Source organism: Mizuhopecten yessoensis, unplaced genomic scaffold (genome assembly GCF_002113885.1).
Source record: "Mizuhopecten yessoensis strain PY_sf001 unplaced genomic scaffold, ASM211388v2 scaffold9847, whole genome shotgun sequence".
NCBI classification, from domain to species: domain Eukaryota; kingdom Metazoa; phylum Mollusca; class Bivalvia; order Pectinida; family Pectinidae; genus Mizuhopecten; species Mizuhopecten yessoensis.
Window position 1 is genome coordinate 2,787,732 of NW_018408252.1, and position 11,965 is coordinate 2,799,696.

The 11,965-nt window shown below is 35.1% G+C and overlaps 1 protein-coding gene across 1 annotated transcript; it reads left to right on the forward strand.

The window, feature by feature from the left end:
• Positions 1-1,520: 1,520 nt before the first annotated feature.
• Positions 1,521-11,657, forward strand: LOC110458913 (phospholipid scramblase 1-like). The gene is made up of 9 exons (XM_021510887.1): positions 1,521-2,046; positions 3,234-3,401; positions 3,902-3,979; positions 7,590-7,666; positions 8,243-8,373; positions 8,652-8,766; positions 9,222-9,324; positions 9,441-9,499; positions 10,771-11,657. Exons 1-9 carry the CDS (start codon positions 1,947-1,949, stop codon positions 10,810-10,812), a joined length of 873 nt encoding a protein of 290 aa, XP_021366562.1. The 5' UTR covers positions 1,521-1,946; the 3' UTR covers positions 10,813-11,657.
• Positions 11,658-11,965: the final 308 nt, after the last annotated feature.

Genomic DNA, 11,965 nt, shown 5'->3' on the forward strand with positions numbered 1-11,965 from the left:
CTTAAGGCCCAACCTCCATGTGCGTTTTGTATGCGTTCCTGCGTGTGTGTGTGAGGGTATGTTGGTGTAGATGCCTTCTTGTGATAGCACGGATCTGATGCCGTCTTTATATATCTTATTCAATACCATGCCGATGGCACCAAGAACAGCATTATGCCGGGTCAAACTATACTAACAACGGGTCGAAAAATATTTCGATTATCTCGCATTATCGGGAGATTTGTTTTTATTTTGTTTAACGTCCTATAAACAGCTGATGTCATTTAATGACGTGCCCCCATGTGTGGTGTGTATGCGTGTATGTGTGTATGTGTGCCGCAGACAGGGTATGTTGATGTAATTGCCTCCTTGTGATAGCTCGTATCTGATGACCACTTATAGTGCTATCTCACCGAACTACCATGCCGAACTCACCCAACATAACATTCTGCCCGGTCACATTATACTGACAACGGGTGAACAAGCTCTTGTCATTATCCCATATGCTGAACGTTAATCAGGGAATAACTACCATTTTTGTTAAGACTTTGTTATGTCCCGGCCTGCAAATAGAACCCGTTTCCTTCCTAACCTGGGCAAATTTTCAAAATTGAAGTCAAAAGTGAGGTGTTGCCTAGCAAGGCGCTAGAAAATAACAGATAATTAGACTTAGAAAGAAAGAGAGAACCCAAATATTGCAATGTGTGCAACAGATGTACTCTGTGTCCCCTATAGAGGGAAAGCAATTCCCCGATTCGGTAGGTATTCGAACATTAGTATTTACGATACACATGCAGCGGGATACAGCAGGTCTGTTCTTGATTTCGTCAGTGTCCCATCAATAGAGGACAAGGATGAAACCAACCCCGATTCTACAGGGGATTATTGGGAGATCTTATTGTTGGTAAATCAAAAGTAAGCTTCCCTAAAATAACCGTAAACCCTAAAATAAAGGCACCTCTAAAACAAGTTTAGCTATGACATTACACAGCTTCTTTTTTATTACCATCGATCAAACTGGAGTACCTACGCAACCCGTTTCTGGGAGTAATGCCGATTTTATGGAAACTTGATAAATCGACAAATACTATAATAATCAAATTATTAATGTTTCCTGAAGTCGGTTTTAAAACTTCTAAAGCATTTTGTGGAATTATACACATTATACCTATCAATAATGACGAAAACTCGAGCACTATTCACACCACTCTACTTACCTTCATTTCAAGTACGGTACATGGTACGTTAGATAAACAATCATATGTTATAACCAGCGTCCTACATTTGTGATAAAAACAGAAAAATATAAAAAAGATAAGTTAGAACTCAATGAAGCAATGAATATGAAAAGAGTAGGAATATTGTTGATATAGCGGGGCAATTATTGGCAGATAGCAGGAGAATGTAAAAGACATAAATATTTTGGTGATAAAAATAACAGGGAGGTTTTTCCACGCCAGAGCGATAAAACCAGCACTGCAATCAAAAGTCTGCAGGATAAGTTTAGATATGCCACATGATAAACACGAACGTTGGGAGTTATCCCAGTGGAAGTACAGTTCCAGCCAATTGTTTTTAGAAGTTTCGTGAAACAGATACATAGGTGCACGACGCTAAGAAGTAAAGTGGTACCATTTGCAAATTTATTTCAAAGAATTGTAGTAAGGAAGTACACTTAATCTATTTTCATGATTGAATTACTACGCTTCGTGTATTTTTGAGTTAATTATAGATTATAAGCACAGGCGGTAATTGGAGCGATATCGCGGTTATACCTGTTTACAATGGGGAGTTTATAACCTGAAGCTGTATATAAACGATCCGGACCGTATTATATTAACGTTTGTGATAGTTTACGCTCAAACACATTAATGCTGTGGAATAGCACAAAACGATGTCAAATGGAAGTATGGCCCTACACTGAAGATTCACAACGATAACTGTTGTGATGGTAGGGCATCGTTTTTATGGGACGAGTGCAGGCATTGTTTAAAATTTATAAAGACATCACGATGGCTTCAAAACAACAAGTCAAGGGTTTTACCGTTATCAAAGTACCAATTCAAAGTAAGTACTATTTCATATGGAAACATATATATACGATTCCGCGACATGCACGTATTATTTGTAAACTAATAGCAGCCAAGTGAGTTTCGGAATGTATGAAGCACTTGCCGGCGCATTCGTCTGAAGTGGTGAAATGGATGGCTCGTTGAGATGTCTATTTGATATTTTTATATTTATATATTGACTCTTATTGTTTTCCCAATTATGTTTTCGTGCGTAATACTGATGAGGTTTATGTGTAAATGAAATGTTGATTCCAATACAGAAATGTTCACATGCTAGTTTTAGACTGTTACGACTCATGCAAGGTTACATATGGAGGTATTACTGCACATGTACAAAAAGTTATACATGTTATGTATCTGGACATCATATACCCCATAAATAAATTGCATTAACTCAATCAACATAAAACTCGGTATATCCTTCCAACATTTTGATGTTAAATAAGATCGTGATGTACACAAAGAAATCGTCAACATAATATGACATAGCAATAAAACGTTAGAAATCGTGGCATTTCGTAGACGTTTTGCACTTATACAGCATTAAAGTAAATGCACTGTATAACAAATTATATGTATGCGAGTATTGGCATTCACAAACGAAGATGTTACTGGAACTGTTTGTGAATTTTTGTTTTCAATATAAGATATCCCCCGTCAATCTTGGTTCATGAAAGGTCGGGACTATTCAGGAGTTATATATCTATTTGCGAATTAATCGAACGTAAAAAGTAGCAATCGTACACAAGTAAACCCTTAAATTAGTATTACCCTCAGAAGTATCTCATATATGACTTTAGTATACCCTCAGTGTTTTTATTAAATTTGAGTAAATACTAAAGAGATATAATATACAGTATTTCAGTATACTTACGGTAGTAGTATTATACAATCATTCATTATTTGTATCATATTACATATAAGTAATCACTAAGTAGTGATATTTTAAAACCTTTGAGTATAACCCGAGTGTGAATATTACACAACCTTTAAGTAAACACCGTGTAGTTTTCTAAAACAATATATGAGAATACACTAAGTAGTTATGTTTACAATACTTGAGTGTAACATACTAAATAGTTATACTTTACGACATCACGTAGTTATGTTATACAATATTTTTTGTGATATATTATTACACATATATGATATGTAATTTTTTATATGATATATCTTTATTAGGGGACAATGCACCGATTGGTACAGTCCTTCCAAACAATATCCCAAGTCAGTCGCTCCTGACACAATGGATGAACCGTCCAAAGCCAATAGTCGGCTGTCCACCGGGACTCGAATACCTCACAAATATGGATCAACTCATCATTAAACAGCAACTGGAAACACTCGAAGGTAAATGCTGCGTAACTCTTCATCGGCGTGGAAAGAGATACTCCAATGTTTGAGCAGAGTACTCTTCATCGTTTTTGATAATGATTTACATCGTCAGCTGGAATTAACTATTGCATGTCTGTACAACTCATTGCTATATTTAATAATAATAACAAAACTTAGTATTTTGATAAGTGTATGAACATTTTAATAAAGTCGGATTCTGAAAAGTGTCATTCACATCCCTTAAAATTATCGTGCTAAGGCACACAAGTCTTCAAAAATACACGACACTGATTTGGGGATTAATTATTTCCAGCATTTCGTCATATTTCTTGACTACAACAAACGTAACCTTTTTGAGTAAAATAAATGAAATATGTATGAACGATTTTAAAAGCGTTATGGTGACAATAACAACTAACTGAAATCGTAGAGAAATGTCTAGGTTTTCTGTATTTCAAAAGGATTTATAACTCGATTGATGACACCACTGTCTTACTATGTCCTGATTTTTGCAGTATTCACTGGTTGGGAGACTGCCAACAAATACAAACTTCTCAATAGCCAAGGTCAGCAGGTCTATTTTGCAGCGGAAGGTGAGTCAGGCATGTTTCTTAAATCACTCCAATGATTGATTGTATTTCTCGCACACACACACATATATATAAATACATATTCAGAATTTACAAAGTACAGAAAACAAGTTTTCACATAATAAAATATGGTTCCTAGGCAACATCGGCATCCATCTTTAAAGCGATGGTGATGTCATCCTTATAATTGGCGTGACACAAAAGTACTGTGTCAGATGATTTTCTCTCGATTGAAAAAAAATTGAATTGTTACAAAACATTGAAGGTGAAGAAACACATATGATAAACTCTGCAACATATACAGCTGTATCGTTCTTCAAGGTCTCATCGGTGACACTAGGGCCAAAAAGCTTGGAATCAAAATTGGCAAGATCTACTGTTAAAACAAAAAGGACGTGTGTAAAACCCCTGTTAGATTAAAACAAAAGAAGTATTATTACATTTTAAATCAATAAGTGAAGTGTGTATATTATGACGCGTGCCTCAACTTAAAAGAGTTACTTTGGCTACCAAGGTTACGTTAAACCACGGGGACTCAGAAACCAACCCGTAGAGTCAACGACCGTGTATCATGAAAGATGCGCGTCATACACCCACGTGTAAATGCACCTATAATTTCTTGATATAACGTATATGCCAAAATGAATAGCGCTACACCATACAGCTTAATGAAGATGTTTTGAACGAACTGTATGTGCATTAATATCGAAGAAGGTAAATGTCAATTTCTAGTGAAGAAGTCGTAATGGTGACGTGACTGTGAGAGCAATTTAAAGACGTCGTATTTTATGTGTACATGAAGCTTGTAATCTATGACTTTCTGTATCAATTAAAACATATATTATTTATATATCCTCCGCTTTCAGGACTTATTGTGGGTACACATTATTGAGGTTAAGTTTAAACATGTGAGTATCGTGCTGTTGAGACATAATGTATAGCTTGAAACTCGAAGAAAAAAAGCCTTATCTAATATTTGCTAGAGTTATTAAACGGAAACTGCAGATAATGACTCTGTCAAATGGAGTCCGATTAAAGTGGTTGTTAAACTTGGCCAAGCCCTTAGTGCGTTGAACCCTGTTGCTAAGTTTGATGAAAATCGGATACTATTTGCGAGAGTAAATGAACAGAAACGGAAGATAATGACATTTTTCATTGGTCAAGGGGCCATTACTTCGCCAAATGGGGTCCGCTGATATTGGTCATCGAACTTGGCTGAGCCCTTCAGGTATTGAACCTTGTGACCAAGTTTGAAGAAAACGGTAAACATTTGTTGTAGTTATTGCACGGAAACGAAGCGTGACAAACAGACAGACAGACAAACCGAAATTAATATCCCCCGTTTTAGTGAAAGCTGGGGATAATAACTAATAACGACAACGTGAACTCTACTTAAGCAATATAGGAATATTGACAAAAAATGCAAAACAAATAATCACTATATTCATACCTGCAACAAAAGATAACGGCACTCGTCAATTACAAAGCCAATCAATTATCAATCAACATTCAGCATGGTTTTAATACGTCAAATACGCATTAAAAATGTATTCTATTGGAGACATACATAAAATATTTGTTAGTGTTAGGTTTAACAGCTTAAGTCATATGAAGACTGGTGTCTAGGGAGACGCCGCCAAAAAGGAGTAGAAAGGGGGGGGGGGGGGGGGGGGGGCGGCGGCTGATCGATTTTGGACTCTTGAGTTTCCTCCATGTAAAAACACCGAAGAAGAAGAAAAATACGATCTTACAAAGGCGCTATATTAGTTACTTCTTACGACATACAATGCAATACCACCTGCTTATTCCTGTCCCGATTTTGCACAGTGTACATATAGATGTAAAATAGTTCTATATACACAAATTGCATTCGAAATGAAACATTTGCACTCTCTGAAGTGATATCTTATAGCACTAATCTCGCTGAAGGCCTCGAACTGTCATTGGTTGTATCTAATTGGCATTGTATGTAAAGGATCGCCAAGTAAATGGAATTTAATCTGAGATCCTATCAAAACACCTTTTTTTCAATGATCATTGGCAATACAATAAACTACTTTCAAAAACGTACTGTACATGAGTTATGTGTTAACTCTCTGAATGGTCGCTGATATGGTAACATGTTAAGCAACAAACGATCACTCAACTTGATATATAAATGTGCTATCCTAACGATTCCTGGTAATCACATACATTTCAAAGATAAAAGCTGTGCCATTGCACTAAGAATGATATTTATGTATAATGTTGGCAAATGTAGTTTCTGAATGGTTTGTTAGGTTTAGTTTTTTGACGTCCTCAGAGTCCTTGCCCTTTTGTTATCAAACATAAACAGTTCCACTATATTTTTTATATCTACATTAACCTACTTTGCTGTACATCTTATTGTAGCTAGACTAGACCAGTGGACTACCGTTAACAAGTTTGTTAAAAGAGACGGTATTTTAATCACAAGTCTAGAGTTTAAATCCATCATCGATGGGTGGTCGGTTGGCACTGTGGATATTACACTTGCCTTCCGCATAGGAGGCCAGGTTAAGATTCCCAGATTGGACGTGAACAGTTATTGGTTCACCTACTTTATCACATGGGTTTTCTTCGGGTACTCCGGTTTCATCCCACATTAAAACCCCATCGCTCTAATATCCGGGCCAACAAGAGTGGTTCATATAAGTTGAAATAACTTGTCAGAATTGTTGAAAAATAAAGTTTACTTTAGTTTAATACCATCGTTTCACATATGTACAAATGGTATTTTTTAAAATGAATTGTAAACAAGTGAAGTATATATACACGCAAGACGCTTTCCCTTCCAGAGCACCTGATAATCTCGTTTTGTTCAAATGTCTACATGTTTATCTTTCTTTTTAGAATGATTTGCTTCAGGCATAATTCATTTTTAGTGCGATTCAAGGTTTGTTGGACACTTAGCGTATAGCTTAGTGTTATGATGTTATGACTTTCTGATGTGCACGAACATCACTGAAGAATGAACATACTGAAATGAGTTTATGATATTTTAACTTTGGTTTGGTTTAGTATTGTTTAACGTCCTATCAACAGCTATGGTCATTTACGGACGGCCTTCCCTGTGTGCAAGATGCATGCGTGTGTTTTGGGAGGCTGCGATATGTTCGTGTTTGTCTCCATGTAATAGTGCGGAACTGATGCCGACTTTATATTGCTACCTCACTGAAACATACTGCCGGAGACACCCAGCAGGACCCCCCACCCGGTCACATTATACTGACAACGGGCGAACCAGTTGTCCCACTCCTAAATTCCTGAGTGTTAAGCAGGAGTAGAAACTACCATTTTTACAGACAGACTCTGGTATGTCTCGGCAAGGGAACAAACCCAAAGCCCTCCTCACAGGCTACACTAACATTCATTGCAGTAGTGGCACTGCAACATCCACAGATATGTCATGGCAATATAATCTTTCTAATACTGAATTGAATGACGTATATCCTTTAAAATGTTTTTTTTTTTATTTCTGATAGAGCAAAATATGTACAGTAACAATTTTGTTACGGCGAAAGTGTAGCAAATATTTCACTGCTTACGTTGACAATTTGTTTACAAAAATGTATTGTTTTTGTTTGATTGACAGAATCTGGCATGTGTGAACGTCAATGCTGTGGGTCCAGTCGTGGTTTCAGTCTCCATATCACAGACAACGCTGGACAGGTAGGTTATACGCTTACAGAGATAGATAACAATGTCGAGTTAACCCATGTAGATTACATAAACAAACAGGTAGATAGCACACGTGTTGATAATATGTGCAGAATGGTGGGTAGCACAACTGCATCGTTGTAACAGGGGAAGTGGATCACACTATGGTCGATTTATTCTTTCAACAGTGTTGTGCAATGCCCACTGTCAATACCTCTTAACATTAGAGTCAACAGCAGTAAATTCATTCACACAATCTTTCCCAAAGCCAATAAACAATCTTTCGAACATATTATAGTGTTTAATATTACGTAAGAAGAGGGACATAGGTTTTATAATTATTCATATTTCATACATAAGCATGTATTTTTTAAACAAAATGTAACCTTTCTGAATCAGCAATGTTGATGATTAATCCAAGGAGTGTTCTGCAATGAACGATTGCCTAATATCTTCCTTCTGGTTTGCATCAGTGTTACAGGTTTTTTTAATTCCTATTTTCGTTTTTGTCCGAACATCAAATACGTTAAGACTCTTCTGTCAGTAAAGTATTTTGCTTTAGCAACACCATTTGGTATTTATTGTTAGGAAATCATCAAGTGTACTCGGGATTTCAAGTGCTGCGCCGGATTCTGCTGGCTCGCTAACTTTGACGTTTTCGCCCATGAGATAGCTGTGGAGGCGCCCGTGGGGACAGTTGTCGGATATGTCCGCCAAGAGTAAGTTGCACACCGACGCAGAGAACTAGTGAATGATTTTAATTAACTGCCTCAATTTGATTCAGAATCGTCAAGATGTCAATGCGACATTTTGATTATATGCAATATGCATAGCAGAAATCTGATGTATTGTGTGCAACAATTTATCGAAAAAAAATGCCCAATTTATTTTAAAATATACTAAATTGTATTAGTTTTCACTTTCTGTTCGACATCTGGTACTTGTATATCATATTTCTTGTGTTACATGGATTAAATCACTTTGATCTATATTCTAGGCGAAGTTGCTGGACCCCCCACTACAGCATCAGGGATGCCAATCGCGAAATCGTATTCCATATTAAGGGACCATGTTGTGTGATGAATGGGTGTTGTTGGGACCAGGAATTCATTGTAAGTTATACTTCAAAATTAATGGCAAACGATCTAACAGTTGCGACTATACTATAAGGTGATACAAATCTACTCCTCTAAGTAATGTTTTATTGTAAGGTTAAGGGTATAACTGCATGAAAATTAATAAATAGAATGGGCACATGTTTTTCCTTGACATTTTATTTCTTAAAATAAAACATCGGGAATATTCATAATGAAGAATTCGAATAATTCATGTTATACTCGCCTAGAACAAAACTCATAACGTGACGTGGTCAATTTATTTTGTTGCTGAAGTTATTTTTTAATTCTATTAGGTCATTAAACAGTGTTTCTTTTTCAGTAAGTCACATTTGCATTATGATTTTGTTTCATATGATTTGTGTAAACTCATAAACAAATTTACTGCAAAACGCAAGAACTGTATAATGTTTTATCCTGAAATATACTTTATCATGTGTTTAAAACTGCAGGTGTGGTCTAAAGATTGGACGGAAGAAGTTGGAAAGATCAGTAAAAAGTGGACTGGATTTACTAAGGAATTATTTACAGATGCTGATAACTTTGGAATGAATTGTAAGTTTTCATTGAAAATACCATCGCATTATTTAATTTTTCTGTTTCATAAAGCTAGAAATCATCTTGTTAAAATAGAATTTCTGTAATCATGCAATTTTGTTTTCCCAATTTAGTTCCAATGGATTTAGATGTGAAGTTGAAAGCGGTCATGCTGGGAGCAGTGTTCCTAATTGTAAGTTTGTTTACTTTTTTTTTTTATCTGGCGAACCACGAGTTCAGGATATATATATTTCGTTACCATGGTACACTATGTATAAAATCTCCCTTATAATGGTTTGTTTGGACCATAAGAATTAATGGTTATCTATATTTCACGTTTGTTAGATATAAAGGAAATATACAAGTGATAAAAGTTAGGATATAATTAATTGGCGATTTATTAGCTTTTTTTCTTGTTTCCAATTTGCGTCAACAAACGATAGCTATGTAGAGGTAAACATGCCGTTTTAGAAATACTCTTCATTAAGCGATTAAAAATGCCGGTTACGTGATAAATAAATGCGTCCATACAGTTCATATTCCCCTGTGCGTTAAAACATATTTGGGTCTCAATGTAAGTACGACTACGTTCTTATCAAAACAATACTTACATTGTGACGGGCATTTCAGTTATTTGACGCATAAACTTGGTGAATCATGATTAACAATTATCCTGCATATATGGATTTTCTAATTTGGTCAATTTATGATGTGAACTCAAGGAGAGCATGTTCAAAAACTATGATAAGTAATAAATAATATATAATATTCAATAAAATCATAGTACTTTTCCATAAAAAAAATATTTCACTTAACATGTCTTCATTAAGTACAACATTCAGTGTGATCTTTTTCGATTACTTCCAGACATTTATGCTATGTTAAGCCTTAATAAGTATTTATGGTAGCATGGGCTGTGTTCAATAAGTTATCTACATGTAGAGTAAAAACAGAGAAATAAACAAAAATGAAATAATTGTGAAAGTATTTAAAACATACATAAGACTAAGGAATCATTCTTTTCGACGTCTACAATGTCTTTAATATAAGAATAAACAGATTTCAAATTGAATATTGTTCGGAGAATATCGATAAATACGAAATACGGTAGTCTTTTCTCTGTTCATGTGTATCGGAGAAAAACACAAAAGTTTACCCTCTGGTCCATAACTCTGCTTTTCCTTTCAGATAGATAAACCAACTAATGCTGCATAGTTCCTTTGTAAAGTTTCAGTTTGAGTTAATAAAAGTAAAAATAACATAATAAAATCCATGAAGTCAGTTCGGCTAAACGTTCAAAGGGAAGTAACAAAATTCTGTACTGGGAACACATTCTTCTAAGCTAACGTGGAATAGCAATACATATCGCATTAACACTTTCATTATTCCTAATTTGAGAACACCTTACAAAAATTGACCTGTAATTACTATGATTCGAAAACAATTTTTTTTCTCTTTTTTCAGGATTTTATATTTTTTGAACAGAAACAGAACTTTCACCATTAAAGCCGCCATATTCCTAAATGACGTCATGCAAGAGAGAAGAATATCAATCACTGATTAGTTTACAGAGAAAACGGTCCAATTTTCATTGAAAATCATTTGGAATTTCAGTAAAAAAAAATTAAGTTGATTGGAAGATAAGACATCATATTACTGTAAGCGTACATAATTCAGCGTTATTCTAACTTCTAAATAATGCGCTTAATTATGCGATAATTCGCGTTTCTGTGTCTAACTTCATATTGCATACATTATGAATGCACTAATTCACTAATGCGCTAACCAATTGATATGCAATAAGATGCTAAACTTTGAGTCCGCTAAAATACATGCACTTACTTTTACAGTATATATATTTTTACAACAAACCTGTTTTGCTCCACTTTTAAAAGAGACAATATTCACGGACAAGTATTGTTGCTTAGATATTTAAGGTTTAAGTAATTTTAGTTTTTTTTTTTCATTTAAAGCATCTGATTTGTTTTAACCTAAATAAATGAATCGGGATCATTTGATGAAAGGTCAAATGAAGATATAGGAATAGAAGCTACCTTGACGGATAACTGTCCAAATTTAACAAAAATCCTTTAAGATGCAAATATTCGTTTCAAACAAATCGCTTGGAGTTAGGAACAATCGTGGTAGAACACAGTACAATTAAATTTGTATATAGAAAAATATATATTATATCGATGCTTTATTTATGTCGAGTAACATGCCACATTTTGAAAAGTATTAGCATCACTATACTCGCTACGTTAGTAACTGGCTGATATACACAGTTTAACTCACACAACATAATATGATTATAATAACCAGCCGTCTTAATCACAAATAAATAGCAATTAATTGGCTCAATTGCGTTTGTTGTTTTTTTCCCCATAAAAACCGTTGATTGGTTAGCTAAATCATTTAATCAAAACAACAGCAAATTTTTATAACCAGACTTTTTGTTGTTTACAAGCGTGCCTCTGTGTGTATAATGAATGCATGCATGTATGTATGTGTGCTGGAGACACAGTTGTGTTAATGTAATTAACACACAGTTGTGTTAATGTAATTGCCACCTTGTGTTAGGGGGATCTGATGCCGACTCTACCGTGCTATTTTCACTGAAATACCATGACGAAGGCACGCAGCACAGCATGCCGCCCGG